We start from the raw sequence: 27710 nt of genomic DNA on the forward strand, positions 1-27710 counted from the left end.
TTGCCTCTTTGGTGTTCCAGATTGGGACTAGCAACAGTTTTGTATTTCAACTGGTTAAGTATTGGATTTTCATAACTACGTGTGTTTGCATGCACGCATTGGATGAATATTTCCAAAACAAGATAAGATGGGTGCTTTTGCAATTCTCAAAAACTCAGTTCTAACACCTCTCTAGGGCATTTCAAGGAAACAATCTTAAGTTAAACTGGCTTCACATGCACATAATTCAATTAATACTTTCTCTGCGCCTGCTACACCAAATCTGCAGATGATTTTTCAATGTGTTCCAACTTCCAAGAACCTATTCTTAATTACTAATTGAGAAAATTAATAAAATAAAATAAAATTACTAAAAAAAATTAAATTACTACTGGAAAGCCATATGCAAAAGAAAACTTAAAACTGAACTAAAAGTGACTGAACCAAACCTCAGGGTCAGGGGTCTTAATAAAAATTACCCAAGAATCAAAGAAAGATGAGCTGGGAAAATAAAATTAAACACAGGATTAAATTGTAGTTCTACAGAATCAGCGGGACAAGCGAGAGGCCTTTTTATTTCAGTGGTTATCGTGGGCAGTCTATAAAATTATGGACCATGTAATTTGGATGAGCTGATCATGATCATGGTACAAAAAAACATAAACTAAAGAATAAATAAAATAGGCGCGCAGATTGCACAATAAACAACATATGTCACAAAACAGGACAGAAAACTAGGTCCCTCAACATCGTGGCTTGTGCAAACGGGGCCGATTGCAAAATACTCGACCATTGGCTCTCACAAATGCTGCTATACACAAAGTAAGACTTGCCCACAAGATTGAAAAGAACAAATTGCGAATATCACTTCGGACTGCAGGAAGACAAAAGTAAGAAGAGCAGTTATTCTAGATTCCACTGTACTCTTTGAGTATATGTAATGTTACCATACTCAACAGAGAAATTGTGAACAAGAAAGTAAAAGCAAGAAAAGGCATGCATGTATGCCACAATATACCAACTCGGTCTCTGTTGTGGTTAAAATGGAAATAGCATATCCTAATTCTGACATGGTTGAAATATTTGCATGCCATAAACAGTCAAATCAAAGTTCTGAAACTGTTGCACCCAAAAAACTTTAAAAAAATATATATTTTTATTTCTTCTAAAGCTGGGTTCACTGGTACACCATTTGGCAGATCTGATTACCAGCTGAAGAAGAGATCCCCTAGTGTTAGTGTAGGAAAGCAGATCTTAAATAATGAGCACTACTAGCAAAACCAACCTTTGCCAGTGGTTAAATGTGTTAACTTGAGATAGTTTATCCAAAAAAAAAAACTAGTGACAGACTAAAAGGGTTAGAGGGTCTAAGCCTTACTAATGCAGTCAAAATATTTTTTAAACTTTTTATGTGGCATATTTTATAGATGTAAATCAGCCTACGATAACCTTAAGAGAAGTGGTGAGAAAGGATATGCATATAACATCTAGTATGACCCCTCTAACAGAGCTGATCGGAAGGTAAGAATCTATGTAGCTGACCTCATTTAGTTGGGACAAAGGCTTATTGGTTGTTGTCTATTTCACGTATGAAGATCCAGCAGCTTTGCTAAAAATTGGATTATTTTAGTTAGCAGTTCAACAAGGAACAACATATCATTGCCAAGTCAACCGGTTGCACAGCAAAGGAGTTCCAAGGGTTGATCAACCTGTTCAGTACTGCATCAACCCTTAACCAAATGCACCATACCACTAGGCATGAACTGTCAATTAAATTGATAGCAAAGTTGCTAGAAAGGAACAATTAGACAATCCACTTTCATCCATAGTTTAAATTTGTTCCTGGCTTGCAGTCTCTATCATTAAAGAATAATGTTTAAATTTCAGAATTCATCATTATCCAAATATAATATATGTACTTTCGGTGAATGGGTTGCTGATGGGGGAATTAAACCACCCTACAGTAATGATCGGATAATTGCAGAAGTCAAGATATAAATAAGGAAAATGACTGGATATGGAATACTGGAATAGAAAAGGGTAATGGGATTAGAAGCAAAGGTAAAACTTTTAAGGAAGTTAGTTACCAGCTGGAGGGGAAGATTTTGACTGTGATGAGATTGTGGAAGCTAAACAAATGAAAACTGGATACTACCTAGATGTTATGGAGATACTGAGACCTGTCTCCAACACCAGCAGCTTGCAATCGTTAGAATCAAAGAGATCTTCCACAGGAATCCACCTATGAAGCTAGAGGGAATGAGCAATGATTCTAGATTTCTATGTTTTTCTTTTCTTATGAGCCTTCCTCTGACTATCCAAACAGTTCCACATCGAATTGAGCCAGTCACAGATTTTCACCCTACAGGATAGTCCAAGATTACTAGATTGCTCTCACTGAAACCCCTGGGAAGGTTCCAAGAGTTTCTAATTTGAATTAATTTCTTTAGGCAATACACACAAGGTCAAGTTTACATCTCTCACTACTGCCAATGTTGGTTGAGATGCTGATGAACACAAGGCTCCAACCTTGACATGAGCTTTTAGTAGAATATTCCAGCACACAACTCTGTGTGTGTGTGTGTGTCTCCTTTTTTTCTCTCTTTCTATTCATCCAGGAAAAAAAGGCGAGCAACCAGGGGGAGGGGATAGTGTCTGCAGCATTTCAAGGAAGGATGAATGCAGTATTATACACTAAATTTTCAGAAAGGGGAAATGGAGGACATTGTAGTATACTTTCAATAAACATTGAAGACAAGAATTTGGAAGAAAACAGAAGAAAGAAGGGGGGGGGGGTGTTGGGGGAATGGAGAATTAACAAAATATGATCTTTTATACGTAATGGTATGCAAAGCCCCCCCTCCCCCTCTCTTTTCCTATGGTTCCAAAAGGAGAATGTAAATTTAAAGTTGGTTAAATTAATTTTCTAATGTGAAGTAGGGTATACACCAAACAAAATTCTAGCACTTTGATACACTCATATGCCTACAGAATTCATGAGAACCAGAAACCAACTAACCTTGCCTCAGTGACATGATCGCAAAGAAAAGCCCAGCCAAGATTATCCCAAAAGCAATTGGGAAAGACTGCAAGAGTAACAAAAGCAACTAATTAGCTTTGCCATGCAACTAAATTCAAAAGAGTACAATAATGCAGACATAATGAGGAATAGGATATAAATGAATAAAATATCTGCAATCAGACAAATCAGGGACCTTCTAAACTCAAACACAAACACACCCCAATATGCATGTCTGCTGGTAGTTCAGAAAATTCTGTTAGGGTCACATTAAGATAAAAATCTATTTAACCAGAGAAAGAAAGAAAAAAATAAAGAGAGAACTTAGGCCATGGGAAGGTTAACATTATGTCCAGTGGTTTGATGTTTATAATTAGCTTGAGGGTTTAAGACAAGATGTAGGTTCAAAACTCACCCAATCAACTAACACTTCCCCAGTCCTCCCTCCACTTGGACGGGGTGGAGGGCATGAGAATTTATTGTACATGAAGCACAGAGAAAAGAAAACAACCATGAATTTCAGTGGGTAGCATAAATGTTCATAACTTTGTTAAATGCCAGTTAGATATATGGTTAAAACCTAGAGATTTAACACGTGACTTCATTAAACCTTCGTTAACCCAATCAAAACAGGATGTAAGCAGAAACGGACATGGAGCACACCTACTACGAATAGCGATCTATTTATAAAACTCATGATACATTGTTAATGGTATGGCAAGACGTGTATACAGACACAAGGGTAAAAATGTAAGGTTGCAGATGAGTAAATCACCTTGAGATGTAAAAGATATGAAGACTAGACTAAAGAATTGAACCCAGGATGGCAGGTGTTCAACATATAGCAAGCATTGGCACACTTCAAGGCAGCTAAGAACAGGAGCACATATTGGATGGTCCTCACTACAAATTGCAATCAAAGAAATTATATGTTCTATGGGCCACCAACAGCTGCTATTCAAGCAATTTGGGGTTAACAGACACAAAAAAAATCAGATGTGGCTATTTAGTTTGCTTTAGATTGATAATGTACAATCTCAAGAATGGTCATCATCACTTTGAAGAGGACATGGAATTTCTTTTAGTATAGGCAAGAAAAGCATTGCATTCTCATTTTCATTAGATGATTAATGTCAATACCCTGATTGTGTGATCACAAATACAGAGAAATTTATGCAGTTGCTTTTTATAATAATCCATGAATGACTACTTTTTGTAATAATAAGAATTTGAATGTGGCTTCACCATGAGGAACCATACATAATTATTCATCAAAATAAGGATGCATATCATGTCATAAATATATTTTCCATAAGTAACGAGCTTTAATCCAGATTTAAGGAATTAAAAGAACTAAAGACAGACCTAAGACAGCCTTAGGAGAAGTGGTGAGAAATGATGTGCATAGCTTAAGGTCTTGTGTCTGCTATAGCCTTAAATAGACCTGACTGGAAGGCAAGGATCCATGTAGCCGAACACATTTAGTTGGGAGAAGGCTTGTTGTTGTAAACAAGAGCATTCTTGACAGAAAAGAAAAAGCAAACGACAACACAAAGCACATGGCTAAAGAAAAAATTGCCAGTTTGCTTCATAGAAAAAATGTGATGTTTTTCAGCTAAATTTGATATGGCCAAAGTGGCCTTCCAAGACAAGACTTAATACTATGTGCTTCACAAGGAAGGAGGTGATCACTCGCTAGAGAAATAGAGAGAAATAATCTATACCATATAAGATATACTTACTGCAATATCCTCAAGTTTCCCTTTCTGCGAAGGTGGAGCCATATCTCGACTAACAGATATAATATAGTGTCCTTGGAGGAGATCAATAGCATCCTTCAAATTTGAGCAACAGAAATTTTAATAACGACTATAATTGAGAAACTAATAGTTGGAGAAAAAAGGGGAACAAAATAAACAGCAAATACAAGCAGGATTAGTTACTAGTTAGATAGAATGATCATACAGAATCAAATTAAACAGGAACACGGGTAAGAAAAAAAATATTCTGGAAGATTATGGGAAAAAGGCATAATTATAGTAGGGTCGGGATATCCCCACCCTCTGAATTGGCAAACTGACAGCATGAATGTGTACATTAATCACCCATAAGCTTGATATTCAGTGCATCATGAATCTTAATTATAAATAATTAAACTGCTCTAGATTTAGATAAATAGTTTTGTTCTCTGAGAAGTTTGACTGGTCAAATGATTTTATCTTTACATGAAACTATTTTAAAAAGCATTATGTAGAACACAAAACCAGCTTTCTGCAAATCCGAGAGTACATAAATTTGTTAAATTGAAATAGTTATGTTAAGGTCAGATCTTATTTGATGTGAACAAATGCTGTTGAAGTCACATTTAATTAAAAAAAATTTTATATGATAACAACGAATATTTAATAGCACTTTAGGTTTCTACAATGTTTTAACATTATAAGACTTGTTGAATTTTTGGATTTGAAAAAGACCAACATTAGAAAGTTTAAAATTTCACCTACCAATAAAAATCCAGTTTTTGTTCTTGAACAAGGGTGATGGTTTCTATTCTTTATTTGATATTTTAACTATTTTTATTGGATTCAAATAGGATGGGTTATTTGCTTATTCATGAATAGCATCTTAAGTAAATGAAATAACTTGAATTCTCCACAAAAGCACCAGACACCTTGACAACTATGGCGGCACTTTCATATTCATTCCATCATTTATCCTTTAGGTGGTATCCAGTTAGGTACGGATCGAAAAAATCCCATCAAATCACCTTGCATACATTATTTGTAGTCCTGTCTCCTGTTCTGTAGCTCCTTCGCTTGTATTAGAGGCATAAAACCAACTCCTACTATTACTTACCTTCTGTCATTTTCTCGTATAATTCAGTAGATCAATAATACATATCCATTTGGATGAAGAGCTAGATAGATGAATCAATTACTCAACATGACATATTAAAAGAGATCTTTATGGTCCATGAAGGTATGGATGATCAGAGACGATACAATGACAGCCAAGGGAAAATAGCCCACTACTTCTGATGCAGAATTGGTAGCAAATACAAAAGAGAGAAAAGCCCAAAGCTCAAGCCCATTAAAGCCTAAGGACATGACCCAAAACAGCCCATGGCTTGCATGGGCTAGGACTATTGGAGTGGGTTAAAATGAGCCCATGGTTTCATGGGCTTGGATCACTTTAGTGGAAGAAGAATATCAGCCCACTATTTTGAACTAAGCCAAGTCTAGCTTTGAAAAGTCAACAAAATGAGCTAGTAGGTGGTGTTGGTTAGTGGTGGGGTATAGTTGGTGGATATTTCCATTATTGTTTTGACTAGTGGTGTTGGGTAGTAGTTGGATGTTTCCAATGTTGTTTTGACTAGTGGTGTTGGATAGTAGTTGGATGTTTCCATTAATGTTTGTAGTAGGTTGTGTTAGCTAGTGGTTGGATGTTACCATTAATGTTTTTGTCTCTTTAGAATGCTATATAAAGAGACTTATGTAAATGGTGAAAAAACAACTTGTGAAATGAAATCAAATTGCTTGCTAGCATTCCTCCTCTTGGAGAACCCTTGTGTTTGATCAAGGTAGATTGGTGTTCGATCCAATTGATCCACGGGGCGGGGGGGGAGGCCGGGTGTTAGCATGTTACTTTGTTGTCCTTATTGTTCTCTTAATTCTCTTATATTGTTCCATCCATTCTTCTTTATAGCATACTGTTGTTTTGAAAACCTAGTTAGTCCTTGTTCTTAAACCAATATCCTTGTTCTACCACTTCGGTTTTTAGCCTTCCATTATATCTGAATTTTATTTATCTTAAGTCTATCAAATCTGACGTTGATTCCCTGTGAAAGGTCCTATTTGGCTACTGTTTTGATCATTCAAATACAGTACTACATTGTTCTACATCACAAACTCAGAAACAATACAAATAGTTAAATAAACTGTACTAACCTGTTTTGTGCCATCACGAAAATTATTAAAGAAATAACGAGCAAGGGCGTTCCACCCATCTTTGGCAATTCCCTCAACTGTCCGCTTGCCATACCTAGATATCCAGACAAATGGGATAGCCATCAAAACAGAGAAATATGCAACCTGCATGCAGGCCAACCAACAAGGCTTCGGCAGGAGACAAGAATATTTTGACACAAAATAAAACTCAGGATGAAGGAAGCAAATTATTTCAAGAAATAAGTGATTGGAGATAATGATATTAGAAACATTTAGCTACACAACATTTGAGGATGAGATTAAGAGTAACAGGGGAAATTGAGCATACACAAGGTAGTTTGATTTGAACCCCTATATTGATGTATGTGCTTAAAGCTAAACAGGGTGTACCCGATGCAGAATGTTCCCACCATTGTGCACTCTGGGGGGGCCATCACACACAGAACCTTACCCCTGCTTTCACAGAGAGGCAGTTTCCAAACTATATGTCCTACATTTCTTTAATTCTCTCATATGGCCTACTCCACATGCAACTCAATTACAGTTAATATATGCATTACGAAAGAATAACCACAAAACTATAGTTTTCACAAACCTTAGAATCAAATCCAAAGAAACCAATGTAACAGTTTCAAATTCTTTTATATACAAAATGTTTGTGATACCAAATCTATATAATGTTGGAATTTTGCAGAATAACAAAATGTTAACTGAAACTTTGAACTCATTACACATTGATTGGAGTTCTGTATCAACATTTTGCTAAGTTGAAATATTTATGTGAAAATTTTGGCAGAACTTTCAACACGGGTTCATGCAACTAGAATAAGCCTCCCTAAATAGACTTTTCAGTTTACACTTGGAGAAGCATCATACTCTTTTGGGTAAATGATAGTTACCAACTCTCTTAGTTGACCAAGTGACACTTAGATGCCCTCTTAGCTGGATAATGACATTTACTCTTACCTGGCAAAGGTGACAAAATGCTCCCTACCATTAACTTTTCTTAGTTAAGTGGTATGAAATATCTATTTTACCTGTAACATTGTTAAGTTATTATAACAACTTTGTACTTGAAACTGATCAAAAGATCAAAATAACCTTATCTTACAAATTACCCAAAAGACCATAAATACCACAAGAAGTATTCTTTTCTTCTCCAGTGGTAAACTGCGAAGGCTAAGAAGTTCCAACTGAAGCTCCTTCAAGTGTCAGGAGAGTTTTGGATTATAGACCTGTATTGAAGCTTCTTTTTTTGAGATTTTGCTTGCTATATTCGATATTCTAAAACCGTTTTTCTGCTGGGGTTGTTATTACCGTACTAGTTTGATTCACTACATTTTTTTTTTTTGGTTGTGAAACAGTTTCCTCTGGTTTCCAAATGGCTTGTGCTTACAGCAGCTATCCTCCGAATCACTAGATTCCTTCCAACACCAAATAGTCCAACCCCCCGGAATTCCCTAGTAGAGTTGAGGCCTTTGAGACCTGCGCCAAGTTCTATTATGGAATTACCATCACTGTAAGTGCCTTCAACATTGTTTCAGTAAGATGTGCAGCGCAATATGTCCAGATGACAGAGGATGCAGAGAAGGGAAATCTCTTATATAAGCTTGAAGTTTTCCAGTCCATGTGTTCTCTGGGAATGAGGGGACCCTATTTTAACGCGACAGAGCACCAAATCCTTTTCTTTGTGGTCAAAAGAACTTGGCATCACAGACAGGTGTGTTGATGCCATTGCTCCCAAAGTCCTAACCATGCCTCTAAGGTATGTTTGTCATGGAGTTTCTGCTGAAGAGAAGATAACTGGTAATGTTGGTTTTCAAAATTTCCTCCAGACAAGCGCTTCACCATGACGATGTATCAGAAAATGTATCTTGTGAAGTGGTTCTCTGCTCCAGAGGGGGTAGCTCGAGAAGAGAACGGGAGGTTGGGATTGAGATTGTTTGATTACCTAGCCAGTCCTTGAAGCTTGGGCTGCAAAAAGCTCTCTACTTGGACGTTAAAGCTTATCCAACCACAAGTTTCCGTTAATGCAGAAATCCCGAGCCAATCAAGTAGGACAGTGCTTTGATCTTGTTTTGATTCTCCTCTCATCAATATACGGAGAGATCTCTCCATTCAACCTCATGCCCTTGCCGCATACACAGGTAGTGGTTCAAATTAAAACCCTCCAGCACAGATTATCCAAAACATTCTTCCTTACTATTCAAACAGATCACATTAAACTGATGAACTGAGATGCAGAATGCCTGATACTTCACAGCATGGAGAGCCCTCAACCTCTGAGGAATTACAGACAGAGCAGAGGAACTAGAAGAACAAACTAGGGGTATTTTGGGGTTTTAAGAATTAAATTGAGGGTAGTTGAGGGTTTTAACTACTGGGGTAACTGAGTGTAGTTTGTGGTTTACACTAAAATATCATCCTAGTTAAAGGTATTTTAGGGTTTTGAAAGAAAAAAAATTTAGCAGCAAAGGTATCACTTATGACTTAACTGAGAAAGTTAAAACTAGGGAGGGATTTTAGTCACCTTTGTCAGGTAAGGGTGGGTGTAACTGTCATTATTCAACTAAGAAGGGGTTCACGTCAATTTGATTGACTAAGAGGGAGATAACTGTCATTTGCCCTAAAAAAATTTTACCAATCAAAAGGGTAAAAGGGGAAATAACCTGCATGAACATTTAGAGTTGTCCCACCCCTTACTTTTCTATGTTCGCTAAGACCCAAACAATTCCCACCTCATGGGGAAAGAGAGGTTAATAGTCTTGCACAGTTGCACCCGTGAATCCAACAAACATGGAATTGTAGAACTGATGGAAGAACAATAACTGCTATGACAATGAAAGATGCTGAGAAGGATTCTTCAGACCTGCTGGCAAAGATCATCATACGTAACCAAATTTTGAGGCAAACGCTTGGAAAATAATTTTTTTGGAAAAAAAATTTGAACGTATGTTCATTATTGAATTTATCCAAAGGGAACGCCATCTAACCATGCATCATTGCATACCCTTGTGATAGGAACCATGAATAATCCCTCACTTAAATGGATAGAACCACCTACAATGAGCCCTTCTCTAGTAGCAAATTCACCTGAACTTCAACTCACAGCAGCCCTGCAACTCACTCACTCCCGCTCACACACACATATACTGCAGTTGAAATGTATACACAAGAAATGTGATGGGAAGTACTTCGTTCAGTTCATTAACGAATTGGCTCAATCAGTCTGCAAATACAAGAACTCCACACCCTGAGTATCCTATTTCAATCACCTCTAACCTGAGAGATTACCTCTACCCTACGAGCACAGCTTGTCCCCTTTCCCTCACAAAATTATTACCCCTCCTCTCTCTTCCCTAATATAGCCCAAAACAAACCCTTACCAATTCCCCTTTCCATGTAGGACAACATGGGAGTGGCTGCTCTCAAATAGGATTAAGCCCATGTCCCTGTAGCTGATCCTGTCCCCTCATGTCTGGATGGTTATGATCCCCTACAACTCTTCTACCCCCAACGGTGTTCACCCTCAATGGGCTAGCATCCTAACACCTTATATTCTGCATACAAAAGCAAAATATTTAAAAAGAAATATCTTCATTAATGTCTTTCCAAGTGATATAATCTTGAAAGGTAGGAAAACAAGTCATCGGAAAATGAATAGTAAGTAACTCTTCTCACAATGGGATGAGACTCGTGGCATTTAGTATGTGATTCCGAAGGTCTAGCAAAACAAAAGTATAACTAGAAAAGAACAAGACAAAAATAAATGCAGAATCCTTATTCCTTTATATTTGAAATGGCATTAAAGAATCAATAAGACAAATTCCAAACTAAATCAATCAATGTGCATAATCTTTAATCTGGTTTCCATTTTGACAACTTCTGTAAAGCTTAAACAAAGAGAATCCACAAGTACCTGACAAAATCTCCTTTCAAGGCAGGAGTTCCAGAATACTGGATGCTTATATCATCACCATGATTGGCCCATACTGAAAGAAAGAAATATAAAAGATCACTTAGAGCCCTATTCCGTATGGCTTGAAAAACCTTTTAATTCGACAGTAATAGGTACGTCTATTACTGAGAGTGTCAACACCATATTATCTGACAGAAGTCACTAGAGAGAAAATGTAGAGAACTCACATATTTTATATTTCTCATCAAAATTTGAGTGCGTGCTAATAGTTTCATCAGCACTGAAGAGCCCCATCCTTCGAAGTTGGACTTCCAACAATTTTCTACCAATCATGCTCTGTTGACCAATGTGTGGTATACAGTAACGACAAAAACAACAACTCAGCCTCATTCACCACCACAGTTCAGTATAACAACAAAGTATAGCATATCAGCGCAAGTGCAACAAAATGTGACAGATTTTTATTTATTTTTTATTATTTTACAAATAGTACTTGCAAGTGCAAACTGGGCAGATACAGCACCCAAATGATATTATATTGGACTTATAAATGCCAAGGATGTTAAAAGAAAAAATTATAACAGAAGTACAATAAAAATGTGAGTTGAAACAGCCAACCCTCCTCAATCCCCTGCCTGGCGCAAATATTCTCCCATTTTTTCTCAATACTGGATGAAAAATCTCACGGACAAATCAATAACAGAATGATGGTTACAAAAGGGATTGGGCAATGCCTTCACTGAGGAAAATAATGGTGCCTCACAAGAATGATAATAGCACTCATTAAAGCTGAAAGTAGCAAAGAAAACATGAAACTAAACCTGGAATTGCTTACTGCCAGATTTTATGTTGTGACCATGAAGCAGTAACAAACAATTACTGCAAGCGCTAAGCAATTACAACCTAAACAGAATCAGAAATCAAGTCACAGAGACTCCATTCCTGTCTTCTGAGACTAGTTCATTTCAATCAAGAGAACTGGACAATTGCAGCACGACATTGACATCTTTGTAATTCATGTAAGAGTTCATTTTGTTTTGGCTCCCCAGCAACAAAGTTATCAATGCAGATGTAGTTGACATGCATACAAATTATTGGACTCGGCCAAAAAATTGTTTTTAACTGTAATTAAGATCCCAACATCTATTATTTTGCACCTTATCATCCAAACTTATTTCTAAACAAGCATTCTACAAGAATGATTTACAAATAGGATCAAACCAATGATCCTGCCAACCTGTCATTAAAAAGCACAAGGGAGAGATGGGGAAAGATTCATGCATTGAAGTCGAATGAGAAAGACAGAGAGAGAGAGAACATAACAGTGGATGCATTTAAAAGGCATTGGGTTTTTGCAAAATGCAAATGCGGGGCCTTTGGTACAAATAGGTCACTTCAATGGGTGCCTAGTATGAGGTATGGGTACGAGATTTATACAATTATGTAAGTAGTGGGTTCTAGTTAGAGTGAGATTCTATTATTTTAGTTGTTACTAAAGTTGTTGGTAGGACTGGATTGGAACCATGAGTTGAGCCTTGTGTCAAATTGTTTTCTTCATTTCAATAATCCTAGTCTGTTAAAATCACGTTAATGAACCCCTCCACCTCCCCTCGCCCTTTGCCTCTGGCAAACCGCTACCGTGTAATGTCTCCATTGGGCCTGAGAAGACTTTATTTAGCCAACTGTTGGGTTCTATAGGCCTCAAGTTTCTTATATCTAATTTATTTGAAATAATGGATCTAATTTATAAGCTACAGTGGGAGTAACGTTAGTACACGGGATTAATAGTCAGGAGTATTTAATTTTTATTTAGCTCCCTTTATTTTGGATGTGTGATTTTAAATATAATCTGATTGGGAATCCTAGCTTTAGTTTGAGTCCTGGTTCTAGTTCGAGTGTCATAGAGTGATTAGGACTTCTTAGTTTAAGCCCTCATCAAGTGACATTGCATCTAAACTCTTGCCCACATATATAAAAGCACTTGATTCCTACAAGAACTTAACACTTCAATAAAATTTCCACCTGAGTTGTCATCCAATGACAACTACCACCTGATACGCCCCTTATTACTCAGGTGTACAAACGTAGAAATATGCAGGGGAAGACAGCAGTAGCAGCAGCTGATACAGGGGAGAATACAGCAACACCAGCAGCTGGTGCAGGGGAGCACAATACAGCAACACTCGCAACAAGTGAAAGAGAGAGGACAAGTGGCAATCCCTTAGTGGACAGCAACCAACATTCTGATATGGGCAGAGGGACAGAAACGACAGTCCAGGTGGCAGAAGGACATTGGATAAGAGAGTAAGAGTTTGTTATGCAGGCTGGAGGAGGGAATATATGAGGATAGTAAGAGAGAGTTGAGGGGGAGGAAGAAAGGGAGAACAGCAAGCTGAGCTTGCGGGGAGAGAGAGCCTCTCAGGCACAGGGAATGGTCTTGTGTGGTGATTGTTTACAGTTTAGTTCTGTTTATTTTATTATTCCAAGAACTGAATATCAGTGATGAGAATGTAGGTTGTTTCAATTCTTGTATAATTGTCATAGTGATGCAATGGAATGAAAGCCAACTGAGCTTGCGGGGAGAGGGAGCCTCTCAGGCACAGGGAATGGTCTTGTGTGGTGATTGTTTACAGTTTAGTTCTGTTTATTTTATTATTCCAAGAACTGAATATCAGTGATGAGAATATAGGTTGTTTCAATTCTTGTATGATTGTCATAGTGATGCAATGGAATGAAAGCCAACTCTCGGCTGTTTTATTGTTCTTCATTTATAATTCTGAGTAGTCACTGTTTCTATTTACTGATTTGGGGAAAGACAAGTTCAGCTCTCAGAGGGTCCTAACACCACCACTAAGAGAAAACTCCAAAATACTTACAGAACCAAGAATGGAAATGAATATGAAAAAACAATGACTATCCTTTTGACCATTCATCACCATCAGCCACTTTTAGATCGTTTGGGTGAATATCACTTTTAGATTCATTGCACGAACTTAACATTACCTGGGTAACATTTGTACGGTCCAAGCAATCAATGCAATTGGTTCTCACAACTCCATGTTGCTCTTCTTCTTTCTCACCTTTCTCATTCAACAAAAAGTACCTGTTAAGTTTTAGTACATTAGAATACAAAAAAAGAAAAGAAAATATCAGCAATACAGAATGGTTATCATAAAGGCAGAAGAAAATAAAGATGATGCTCCACGATATATAGTCAAAAAACTTGTAGGGTTGTCCACAACAATACACTAAGAAAAACACACAAAGAATAACATTTGCAGATAAGAACACAAGCACATGAACGGATGCTTGACAGGGACCATATTTATTGCCACATTGGAGGAGACTGAAAAAGGATAACTACAAAACCAAGATGAAATAATATCTTGTTAATATCTTTAGATTTCAATGAAGACAGCATAGTTACAAGTTTGAATTGAAACATGATATTGCATAGTTTTCTATTTTTCATTGAAGGTAAGGACTATAGTAAGGATGCAATAAAACTTTTCTTCATTTTAATAGTAACACCAATACTTTTTGGTGATTTCTTTTATTTATTGTTGACTGAAAATTTACAACTTTGTGTAAGGTTGTTCAATTTCCATCACAAAAGCAATGGGAGACCTTTAGAGCTCAATATAGAATTATGGAATGTGAATTTATTTATGTTTAAAGCAACACTATCAACTTATTGACTATTTTATCATTTTGTAGGAGCTTGAATCATCTTATATTTCTATGAATTTTATTTTTAGTTTACTTGTGATATTTTTATTTATTATTTTTATTATTTTTTTTTTTTAATGAATTTACATTTGATATTTTAGGTCCAAGGATAGGGACCAATTATGGCTAGGGACAAGGCCAATCAGGGTCAAGGCCAGGGCCAGCCAAGGACATGGCCAATTAGAGCCAACCTATCCCGACCCAACCCAATTAGGGCCCATCAGGGTGGGAATGGGCTTAGCTTGGCCCTGTAGGGCTTAGGGCTAGGGACAGTAATCATTGGCCCTGAACTAGGATCAGGGTGGGAATGGGCTCAGATTAGAACATATAGGGCTGGGTTTGGGATTGCAAAAGCCCAGCCCAGCCCGACCCTATTGCAGCCTTACACCATACTTGGTAGAATGGTCTCTATGACAGTATGACTCATTAACTAATTGATCACTGTAGATTGTACTTAGCAGCAGAAATTTCAGTCTTCAGATTCCGTGTCTTCATCCATTATTGCCTAATTTACTTCTTCCTATTTTGTGTTGCGTGGGGCCCAAGGAGATTTGAATGCACAACATCTTAATTACGAGGTATTGGTCTTTGGCCAACTGAGACAACCCTTGGGGTTTGAATTTAGTTTCACATCATCAGGCAACTACTTAGGCTATTAATTTACTTCCTGGTTTTGTCTCATATCATTCAAAAATGTGTAGAATAGGAAATACTACACATACAAATCATTCCTCTTTTCTTTTATTTTCCAGCTTAAAGATTTGAATATATTTACTAAGCTTAAACGAGCTTCCCTCGATGTTTCATAACCACCATGGCCATTCAGACTAAAACAGGACTTTGAAACACATTTAAAAAGATGTACTATCTCGCTCAATCAAGATGGCTGTTCAAGATGAGTTTTCAGATCTTGCTTACCACCATGTCTCCCTAGAGGAATGACAACTTCTTCTTGATTTTCTTAGGACAGCTTTAGCAACCTACTTCATACAAGCAGTCATCTTGTTCCACATCGAATAAGCATCCCACTCAAAATTCAACTTCCCTTGTTCGATCACTTTATCACGAAATGATTTCTAGGTATCTCCTTTTAAGCTCTACCACCTCATCCTTGGGCAACAATTTTGCGCAGAGAGGCGTATATCCATGTCCAATATACAATATTGTGAGGTTAGGTGCTGCCCTAGTATAAAATTTTAATCCTTCCAAAACAATATATTGACCTTTTAGAATGGACAAGAAATCTATTTGGCTACATCCCCTCCACATTCCTTTCTCCAAAATCATAGCCTCTACTGATTTGAACCAACATGTCCATTCTCATATAAATTTCTATAATAATCGTTTCTTGTTGACTCTAAATCTGCACTAATCCATCCATGTGTTCCCCATATTGTTGCTTCTTTCACCCAATCCTGCTTGGGATGTGAAAGCACTAACTATACTGACAAACTCTTTCTCCAACACAAACCTGAAGGATATAAACCATCTAAAGTTTATCTACTTTCATAAAATTAAATATAAACTATCAAATGGAAATTTTGGGTTTCATTGGCATCTTTATAAACCAAGATGAAGAACCGAATGAGCATCAATAAGCCATGTGAGAAAATTCATAAACAGCATCAACTCATTGATTCATTTTTACACAAATAAAATACAACTATATCTAATATTGGTTGTCAAAGAATGTCGAGATTGTCCTGTTCATCCAACACAAATATCCAGTTTTTTTGGAATTTAACAAGAAAATCATACCCCTTTTGCTTGAGGAAATCTTCAATTTGTTCATAAAGGAAGGATAGGCGCTCAAAGTGAACATGACCACAAATCCGGTGAAAATCAAAATGCAGATATCTACAGAAGTCAGTAGGTCTAAGCAGTGAGCAGTATAATACTTTTAAAAAAATTACACTTACATGGCGCAAGGAAATGATTTACCTGATGTCATCACTACTGATATGCTGCATTGCATTGGCAAATTTCTCGCTCAAGCGTCCCTCACTTCCATGCTGAGGAACAATAAAGATGATTGATAAATGAGCATTTCAAAAATGCATAAGCAACTTTATCACATACACAAATGTGTGTGCACATGTATTAATGTACATGAGTGTTGATGAGTATATCAGAACTCTGAAGGCCATAGTCCAAGTAAAGTTGGCCATAGTCCAAGTAAAGTTGGCTATAGTCCAAGTAAAGTTATCTTCATTGACACTATGAAGCCCTTTTCAATAAAAGTTACAACATTAATATCAACATACGTATACAGAACATAATACGAACTGATGTAAGTTTTACTATTAGGGCTTCATGAGAATGCTTTTCAGCATGTACTTATTGAACTCCAGTGCCTAAAACGGCAAGGTTAATGATATGGTAATGCAATGGACCTTACTTAATGTGCAATAAGGTCAAGTACAAAGTGTGAGCTCAAAGATCCTAAAGTGTCAGATTTTTCTTTCTGCGTGTTCTTTTCAGGAGGCGTTTTAGGGGGGGAGGGGTTAAGAAATTTTGGATATTTCACTCCAAAACTAGAAGTTACTGTGGATACTTTCTGGTATTCTTGCATTTGACTAATCACACTCTTAGATAGAGTAAGTATACAATAAGGGTTTATAATAACATGTCTCTATTACGTTGTCTTATTAAACCACTAAATCCATTACTTCAAACAGTCCCATACAATTCAAGAATGAGATAATGATGCAACCACCTCAGGGAAGATACAGAGAGAAGCTAATCTATTTTTACCTGGTTGACAAGATCAACAGCAAAAACAGACCCATATCTTTTTCTTAAATCAAAAAAGTGGCGTTCTGCAACTTGAGGCTGCAAGAAGCATATCACAAATACTATCAATCTCTAGCAAGGAAGCAATTCAACAATGTAATCATCTGAATTAAAAAATGAAATGCTTATCAAATAATGGAATAGTTAAGTGTTGGAAAGAGACTACTAAACAACAATTGATAGTAAGAAGTAGCACAAAAATACTCACACCATCCTCCTGTCTAACAATCTCAAATTTAGGTTTATATGTCAAATCAACAATCTGCTCCCAAAGTAGAGGAATAGACCCCCGTACCTGCAAATGAAATAAAATATTGACATTTTACCATCAATGCTGTGCATTATCATATTATAAGACACATTAGGTGCTTGGCTTCCTGGATGAATAGTTCATTCAACTGAAACCCATGACCTGCAAATTTAATAGCAAACTAGCTTGCAGGGGAAGGTGAGAGTACTCACTGGGGAGATTTGGGTCTCAGGTGAATCACAACAACAACAACAACAACAACAGGTCTTGTCCCAACTAGTGGGATCAGCTACATGGATTCTTGCCTTACAATCAGGTGAATTAATTCACATAATGATCCAGTGGGAATTGGGAAGTATGCAGTTGCTATCTTGTATTCTCTGGTTTTAGTGAGCCTCTTGCTCCCATGCAAAGGTTTTGGGCCTTGCAACTTTTTTTTTTCTATCAGTAGAATCTTTTCCTGCTGGACTATCCACCCATCCTCCCCCACACCCCTAAAAAAAATAAAAGATTCCTGGCACTAAAAAGGGGCATTGCCCAGTGCCAATCATGCCTATGTGAGTGAGTTCGAACTCAGTCCCAAAAGTCTAATAATAATCTCTTTCCTGTAAGACCAGCCTTTAGTTTCAACAGAATGTTATGAACCATTTCAAACTGAATTACACCTTCAGACAAGATTTTTCTTATCCAAGTAAAATCTAAGATGTGACCAAGAATCAAAATGCTCAAAATCTGGAATTATTGGTAAATGAGACTGTTTGTCATCCCCTAGCCAGCTGAGATGGAATCAGATCAGATGATGGAACTAATCACACCACTAGAACTTGTGAAAGAAGAGGGGGGGGGGAACTATACCCCTTTTTCCAAACAAAAGAAGGCAAAGAATTTTAGTTGTGTTATGCAGTTAGGGTAAGCTTTTGGGGTTTAAAAAGATTATCCAACAAAATTATTTCATTCAGAACCTAGACCATTTTAGAGAAAGAAGCCCAGAAGCCAACAGCTAAGGTCTTCCGTGCTTGTACAAGAAAAATTAAACATTAATTATGATGGATGCACAGTTTTAGAGCAAGAAGCCCAGATGCTGGGTTCCTAGAAGCCACCCCAAAAGCTTACTTAATCATGCACTAAACAAGGAAAAAAAATTCATCCATAACAGAATTTTTCTTATGCAACATGGTCACCTGCACAAATGATGCTGTACATCCATTTACTTGCACAATTTGCTCAGATTCCACAAAATTGGCAACGTAACCATCTGAATCAGCTCCTCTTCTCCACATCCGTGTACCTTTAAAAACAAGCATTCAAAAAAATTACATTTGAAATGGAATTATTTTGAAGCTGTTTCTTACTTCAGAATAAATTATCAAAGCATTATATATCTACCACAACAAATTATCAGCTACTCTTAAGAAATCAAACTTGACTTCCACAATTACCTCATCTATCAAAAAGAAAAACGACTCGAACTCTTAGTTTATTTATCAGACATCAAGTAGACTCATAAACATCAGCTGACATCTGAACAAGAAATGAAAATCCAATGTGCTGGTTTATGAAAATCATTTCCTAAAACCGTCCTCCCTCTCCCTATTGTTGGCATGCTTGCAGATATGGGAAAAGCGTCCTAAAAGTATAAAATACAAACTACAGAAAAGTAAGGGCTAAGTAACACCATGATACACAAAATCCATGCCTCCTGCTATCAGCACAGAACTAATAACAATGAAATCTGGAGATCAGAAGTGCATGATTTCAGTCCAAGTACAAAATGGTGAAAATGCAATATTTAGTAAGATATGAGTATGTGTTAGAGATTCTGACGCAGGTAGGAATGGCATTCCAAGGGCATTAATGCCATATATAGAGGTTGCTATAAGTTGAACTCCAGTCTGACGGTTTGGAAATTAGAATTAACGGCACCAAATCCATCTCAATTTAGCCTTATCACAACTAAATGGGATTGGCTGCATTGATCCTTTCCCTCTGAAATTACCTCCTCCCAAGTTCCTACCAGCCACTGGCAAACAGAAGCACTTGACAAAACTGACAACAAAGAAAAGGACAATTTCCCTATAAATACATCCAACTCCTGAAAGCCTTCTGCTATGAATTACTCAACGTTGCAAAATGGATCTTAAGATTCTATCTACATCAATAGTATATCATAACTGCCATGATATATGCATTGCCGTAACATGGGTGGCTTTAGATGGTTTACACTGTTACAGACTTCATATGCAAAAATGTGGCACAGAAAAGAAAAAAGCCCTCAAGGCATCAAACATTTTGATACATTCTTGCCAACAATAATTATTTATAATTTTTCCAGGTGTAACATTCAATAGATTTTAAGTCATAAGTAACAAAAGGGTCGGACATAGTTTCCAACTTTCCATAAAGTTTTCAATGCATAAATACTACTCTTGATCTCAGAGGAAATATTTCCATTTCAACCATGACCAGAATCAGGTCAAACATCACAACAGAATTCCTTGATCTAAACATAAAAAAAGAGGTAAATCTCAAACAATTTAAAACCAACAAAACAAGGAAAAGATATTATTCTATATACCAGTTCTCCTAGTGCATCTCCGTGCAATCAGACTGACATCAACTATGGCTTTGCCAATTGCTGCTTGAAAGTAATGAAAACCTGCTTAGCAGTCAAGGTATAACCTCAAATCAAATGGCTCATTATTATCTACTTGAAGTAAATTTTAAAGTATTGGCTCCAAATGACATCCAATAATACTGAAAGCAACTCAAATAAGGATATTCCCTTGGACAACTGGAAGCACATAAGAATCAAGCTGTACAGAGTGAGAGAAAAAGAATGGGGTCAGCAGAATTGACAACTGTAGAATGATCTATTGACAGAAATGTGTGCTATCCATACATTTATCTATGGTAACATATCTGACCTTGCTATCTATTATCATCTCCAGTAAGTAGTTATTCCAAAGGTACCTAGGATCTGCCTGTTGTAAAACAATAACAGAAGTTAGCCATTTCTTAAAGAGCATGTGTATGACAAACAGGGACGCATTTTTCATCATTGTAGAGATGACCATTGGTTGCACATGGAGAAGCCAACAGAAAGTAGAATGCCTTAGCTAATATCAATTAGTTTTTTCAAACACAGAAAAAATGAAATGACAAGACATCTGATACAATAAATTGAATCATAATTAAGTTACCTGTCTCCAAAGAGGAAGCTGCTTTGACTCATCACCCAACTCATGCAGTCGTTGAGCACTGTAGTTGAATGGCATAAGAACCAGAAGTATAAACAAACACAAAGAACAAAAGTGAAAGAGAAAAGGGGAAGAGAGGGGGGTGGGGAGTGGTGCTACACTGACTCCCCTCAAAAAGAATGCACGGAAAATCTATAGCTATTTTGTATGATGGTATAAGTCTAGGGTAAGAATTTCACTGTTCCCATAAAAAGAACTATCAAAAGGAAGGAGATTAAAATATAGAAAATTCAGGATAATTATTTGAACAATTACAATTTAAAAATGAGTAAAACTTGAGTCTGGTATATTCTGATTTTTTCCTTAGAAGTACAACAGAAAATTTGCTTCAAATCAGATGAAACTGGTTTCTGTATGTCCTTTAGGGGGAGGAAGGCAAAACACAAGAGATTGGACCCAAGAAATTTAAAAAAATTAAGGCATCTCCTTTTGAGATAAAAACCATGCTCCTCCCCCCTCCCAAATTGCCTCAAGTGATATACAACTTGGCTCTAGGAAGCATAAGACATTGAAAAAAATCGTCTGCTATGCACATCTCTCTCCTATGCATTGCAGTGCAGCAGCAGAAGGTGACACATGTGACATGCAAAACAGAGGTTTGAGATTATAAACCCCAACTTGCAACGGTTAAGACCTAAACTGGATCTATTTCCCCTCCAAATAAGAAAACCCAATATTGGAACAAGAGGAAAGACACAACTGCATACCGAATAAGATTTGTTCATTTTACCTCTGCAAACAAGAATTAGTAACAGCCTCGGCAGGAGCTCGAACTGCAATGGACAAAGCTCAGAAGATTATTTATAGTCTCTAGCAAACGCAGATGATGATCATACGTTCCTATCAACTGAATCGTTCATGGCCAAGTTGGGGTTAAATCCAATTCCGATTGTTTCAAAACTGAATCTTCTGAAGAAAAGAAGAAATTCATTTGCAAGTGTTGATCGGTTGAACCAAGGAATTAAACTGAAATCTTGTGAAGCAAAGAAGAAATGCATTTGCAGGTTGTTGACCGGTTGAACCAAGGAGTTGGAGAAATTCTCTCAAAATTCAAGAAATGGCAAAAGATCTGATCAAATTTACATTCCTTTTAACAAGATGAAGACATTTGTGGAGGTACAAGCCTAGTTTTACGATGTTTATGATAAGTTTTCCAACGAACTTCAAGCAGCAGCCTTCTCAGGAGATTTGAATTGGAAAACATTATCGCTCTTCTCCACTTTTTTAGGCAGCAAAATAGCAACCCTGGAAATTGCAGACCTGCCTTAATGGACTTAGTTATTGCCTTCTTTGACTCGCTGCCTCCGGCTCCCTTTCTCCTTCTGCCTTTATTTCGCGATCTACTACTTGTGAAACTGAAAAAAAGATTTTCCATCCATTTGCCTCATCAACCCAATGCTCTCTTTTACTCTAATGAATCTTATGGATAAAATTTAATGGTTTAAAGTTTTAGAATCATAACAATTTTTTTAAGGTAGAAGTTTGAACAAAATCAAGTCACGCTTCATCCACTTGGTCAGTCGGTCAACTATCCGTCGCCCAACCTCCAAAGGTGGCCTCGGCATTCATCGAATCTCTGATGTTAATTTGGCATGTCTTCTCAAGCTCATTTGGAAAATTGCTTCAAAACATATCTGGGTCACCTGGGTCTACTCTTTCCTTCTCCGGTCAGACTCCTTTTGGACGGTCCCCATGCCCTCCAATCCTTCTTGGATCTGGAGGAAATTCTCTTGTTACGTCCCTGTGCTCTCTCTGCCATCTCTACCTCAATCTCCACTAGTTCGGTTCCTCTCTTCCTTTTGGCTTGACCCGTGCTCCTGGGCATTCTCTTTTCTCTTTTGGTCCCCGCTTGTTTTGTACCCACATCCCCAAAACCACCCCCTTGTATGCCTTCATCTCTGTTGGTTCTTGGACCCCCATTCCCCTCCCCGCTCTCAGCCAAGTTTGGGACTCCCTTCCCTCCCTTTTTAACTCCCCCCGTGACATTACCATTTGGCTTCCATCTCCTACCAAAACCTTCTCCACCTCCTCAGCCTGGAACCTTCTCCACCTCCTCAACCTGGAACCTTCTCTGTGCCCACAACCCTAGGCCTCCCTAGTTTGGTTCAAAGGCCACATTCTCCGGCATTCCCTTACCCTTTGGAGGGTCGTCAACCTTGCCCTCCCCACCCAATCCTTTCTTATTGGCCGTCATATCCCTGTAAACCCTGCATCCTTTGTTGGAATGGTTCGGAGGACCTTGATCACCTCTTCTTTTCTTGCCCTTTTCCCGATCTATCCTGGGAGAAAAGCCCTATATTTCATTTGGCCCCACTTGAAGCACTCATTTGGTTTCGCTAGGGTGGGTCTTGGATTCTGAGAAACTTTTCAGGTTCTACTATTTGTGATCAGGTTGGTAAGCTTGTGTTTTGTGCCACTATCCATCATCTTTGGTGGGAGTGCAATCTTCAAAGATGGACTTCTAAATCCCGCTCCAAAGATATGATTTGGAATGACATCTACTTTGATGTTTCTTCTAGATTTGTAGCTTTTCCCCATCCCCAAATTGATGATTCCCCAAGGAACAGACTTATTGTTGTCTCCTGGGGTCTTAACTCTTCATTTCGGTCTTCCTCTTAAAGGCTGCTTTTGTTTGCTCCTCTTTAGTTAATTTAATTATTTATTCATCCAAAAAAAAATCAATAGAGGGGAAGCAAGGGAGTTGTAGTAGAGCAACGAATAAGATGAAGAAGGGTTTCCAAAGGAATTGCAATATCGGGTTCTCTTATTTGGATAAGCAAATGGATCTGGTTCAGGTTTTTAACTCTTGCAATTTGGTGTTTTTTAATCTCAACCCTACATTTTGCATCTTCCATGTGCCAACTTCTGCTGCCACACTGCAATGCACAGCAGAGAGAGATGATCACAGCAAACAATTTTAATCCTAAGACTTGAAAGGTTGTCACTTGTCAGCTTGATTTCATCCACAGCTGAGGGTGGTGGCATACAACTTGGTGCCACTAGCAAGAGAAGTACCAATCACCTTTTCCCGACTCTGAATATTTTGTGATATCTACTAGAGGCAGTTTAGTTGCATGTATTAGTGCTTTTCTATATGTAAGGTACTAATAGGAAGCATGGGAATTTAATCGAGTGGATGACAAATCTCTCTTTCTATTCATCTCTTGCAACCTCTATCTCTCATGTCCGACTTTCTCTTGCATGTTTGGGCATCTCTCTTGCTCTCACGTCAAATATTAATACCTGGACAAACAAATGGCTCACCTGAGTGTTAAATTGACATCATAGGAGAAATAGAGACCAGGTGTTCTCTCTGCAGCATTTAGGAGCACAGAAAACTCAGTCTCCATCTTTTTCTGTCAAAAGAAGTAAAATGAGTAAGTTTCAGATCAACCAATCATAGGAGGAAAAAAGTCTAAGAAATAGTAACTCCATTACCTGATCTGTAGGGGAATTTTTCAGAGAATGATCGCATGGCAAAATCTTTAAGCTTGAAACTTTGTAGATAGGATGCCCCAAATAAGATCCAACTTGTTCACGCCCTGTTATCACAAGCACATATGACCCTACAAATACAGAGAAAACAGCTTAAGGCCATAGAAAAGAGACTGAAAAATCTGCTGTAAAAAATTATGATTAACTATGGCGTCAAGCTAAGAAATTTATTTTTTTCTCTTTTGGTTTGCCTTTTCTCCCTTGTTCTTCTGGAGGTTGTTTCCTTTCTTCTCCATAATGAATTTACTCAACCATAAAAAATACAAACAGTTAATGGTTTACACATGAAAATTTCTAAAATCTTCCACTGATTTAAAGGAAACCCCATAGCATTGAACAGCATGCAGTAAGCCGCAAGATCTGTATGGTCTCATAATCACACCTAACTTCCAGCCAGGTCTAGAGGGTTTAGGGGATGTCTAAAGTATTAACAATAGGGTAAAAAGAGAGAAAGAGATAGATTTCTTGAGATAGCTTGGGGGAACCTAACAACACTGGGATGGGATAAAGTCTAAAGCTGATTACCTAGGAGATGCTCACCAAGATTCATCAAATTTAGATTGTAGAATCTAAAGTAAGAAGGATCCTGATTTTGGGGGGAAAAGAGGGTGTGAAGATCAACAAAGGGAAAATCTAGCGTTTGATTGAGTGTTCAGAGCTACAACGAGATCGAAGGTGAGGGGTATGGTGGTGGTATTGTGGCTGGAGATTGCATCAATTCTGATGGATGGCTGTGAAGTTATGATGGCTCATGATTTGTAGATGAAAGAGGGGATTGAACTTGGGGATGGGGGTTCCAAACAGAAAATAAAAGGGGAATAAAGAGGGAGATGGGGGACTTCATATTATGTATCAGACTGAATATGGACAAACTAACAAATGAAAATAAACATGAGCACAAAAATTTAGGCTAATAATATATATCAGAATAGGTATTACCTAAAATTAAGAAGAAAATACATATCACTATGTGCAGAAATTGATGTATTTTGGATTTCCAACAAAAATGGGATACCTGCCAAGAGCTTCAATACTCCAATTACACCATAAATTGTTTGAATTTTTGGAACCCGAACAGAATCGCAATGTGGAATCTCGTCTGCAGAGAACAACCAATCAACCATTTTGAATTTCCCCCAATAAAATGATTAAAAAAGAAAAAGAAAACAAGAATGAATTTCATTAGCTTTCTCAAATTGGAAAAGGCACTACTAGTAGATAGCTAACCCATCGCATTCATTGACCCGTCCACCCGGCTTATTGCTAAACAAGAACTAGAAGACCCATCTGTTGGCTCAACAACAAAATGATCTGGGAATTCCCATAGTCGCATCCGTGTATGAAGCTTAAGCACAGAATCAACCTTCTCCATTGTAACTATGAGACAATCCATGACCGGAAAAATAGAAACAAGTTAATATGAGTATTTTTTTTGTAAATATAAAATTTCAAGCATGAGTTGATGGAAAATATTTGAAATGTAAAAGGATTACGCATTCACGTAACAATATCAGAGTAAAAGCCTCTAACAAGAAATGTAGAACATCATGAGATGCTAGAAATGTTTAGTCTCATACATTAGGATAAATGGAACAATGCATAGAGGTAAACATGATTATCATTAGAGCTAACTATTTCCACGGAAACTCATGAGAGTTCTCTATTTAGCATACCTGAAGGGATAGAAATCAAGTTGCTTATTGTACCCATAAAAAAATGCAATACAGATTCTTGTCGTGTTTCTGAATTGCAAACAAGAGGTGAAGTTTGTTTCTTGGGGAAAATAAACATAAAATATAATACATTATAGATCATCCAGAGTAAGATACTGCCTCTCTCATAAACTGTTGAGGGCCCACACAAACTAGAACATGGAGAGAGAGTGGAATTCTTTCTCCATAAGCCAACAAAACCTACTGATAAATATATTCAAAAGAACACCTATATATTGGGACAATGCTCAGCTTAGCATTTCATTGGATTAAGCAAAAGATGCATAATCATGTAGAATAGATATCCAAAAATCCAAAAACAGATAGAGATGGTTAGTGAACCAAGTACAAGCATAAAACAGATTATTATATTTCCCCTTATCATTTCGGATACAAACTTGGAATAAATAATTCAAATCGCCCCAATAAGTAAATTATAAATTGTCCAAATATCAACATCAGACTACATCAGCTACTAGCGAAAGCCAAACGAATAAAGCGAACATATACAAGACTTAGCAGATCACACATACTCACCTCCAATTCAGCCTCAGAATAAATAACTACAGATCCTCACACTGAAACGTGTAATCCGAATTTTAATCTTATCGTAAACCAGCAAGATTATAATTAACTTCAAAACTTACACGAACCAGATCACATGATCCACAACTCGATAAGTGGAAAAAAGGTGAACAGTGAATCAAAATTCACACATATTCATCTCCAATTCAGCGTCAGAATAAATAACTACAGATCCTCACATTGAAACATATCATCTGAATTGGAAGCTTATCGTAAACCAAACCAGCAAGATTGTAATTAACTTCAAAACTTACAGGAACCAGATCACATGATTCACTACTCGATAAGTGGAAAAAGGTGAACGCTAAATCAAAAATCAAAGTTCCTTATTGATTCGATTTCAAATGTAACAAAGTTGAATTGCATTCATGCAAGAAGAGATAGGAAATACCTTGCAGTTGAAGTGAACGCGAACTCCTGAACCTGGAAACTGGTCTTCGGTTAATGCAAAGAAGGCGAGTAAGGCGGGAAAGAAGTTGAGGTTTTCTTGAAGAAACGTTATTAAGAGGGAAGAGGAGAGGAGTTGAAGTAGGAGAAAAACGAGGGTTTGGATCGGGAATGTTGGATCTGAAACTCAGATTTGAGTGGTCCGGGGGTCCCGCCCTTAATAGCCCTAACGACAGCATGCAAAGCTGAAACGTCTTTATATATTCAGTGAATCAAAATGCGAGGGAAGACAAGGTCGTCGTGGTTTCGTGCTGAGCCTGCTCTTATTTATTTATTATTATTTATTTAAAGAGAAAAAAGCAGAAGGGTGAAGAATCTATTTGGCAAGATCCGGTAATCAAACGGTTTAAGATGATACTTTATGCCGTTAGATTAGAATCTATCTGAGCCTGCTCCTATTTTTATTTATTTTTTATTTAAAGAGGAAAAAAGCTAATGGGTAAAGACTAAAGAATCTATTTGGCAAGATCTGGTGATCAGACGGTTTAAAACTATACTGTTTGCCGTTAGATTAGAATCTATCTGGTATCACTTTACGGTTCCACCTTGAAAATTGAAATATTATCCAACTGAATCAT

The 27710-nt window shown here is 37.3% G+C and overlaps 1 protein-coding gene across 2 annotated transcripts; it reads right to left on the reverse strand.

The window, feature by feature from the left end:
- Window positions 1–385: 385 nt before the first annotated feature.
- Window positions 386–27327, reverse strand: LOC149017372 (phosphoinositide phosphatase SAC7-like). Of its 2 annotated transcripts, XM_089151711.1 has the most exons (21): window positions 27077–27326; window positions 25616–25765; window positions 25404–25487; window positions 24332–24459; window positions 24158–24249; window positions 20837–20894; window positions 20561–20617; window positions 20416–20449; window positions 20212–20292; window positions 18818–18924; window positions 17595–17681; window positions 17348–17425; window positions 16535–16605; window positions 16352–16450; window positions 13868–13967; window positions 11092–11200; window positions 10865–10937; window positions 6946–7039; window positions 4741–4833; window positions 2999–3065; window positions 386–853 (listed from the first exon to the last, which is right to left on the reverse strand). In XM_089151711.1, the coding sequence occupies exons 1-21, from the start codon at window positions 27309–27311 to the stop codon at window positions 723–725; spliced, it is 2028 nt and encodes a 675-aa protein (XP_089007837.1). In that variant the 5' UTR covers window positions 27312–27326; the 3' UTR covers window positions 386–722. The 2 variants fall into 2 exon arrangements, with proteins under 2 accessions (XP_089007837.1, XP_089007838.1); XM_089151712.1 differs by lacking the exon at window positions 16352–16450 and having other exon boundaries at window positions 27077–27327.
- Window positions 27328–27710: the final 383 nt, after the last annotated feature.

This window comes from Hakea prostrata, chromosome 4 (assembly GCF_041222555.1).
Source record: "Hakea prostrata isolate BN-2017 chromosome 4, UWA_Hpros_2, whole genome shotgun sequence".
Lineage (NCBI taxonomy): Eukaryota > Viridiplantae > Streptophyta > Magnoliopsida > Proteales > Proteaceae > Hakea > Hakea prostrata.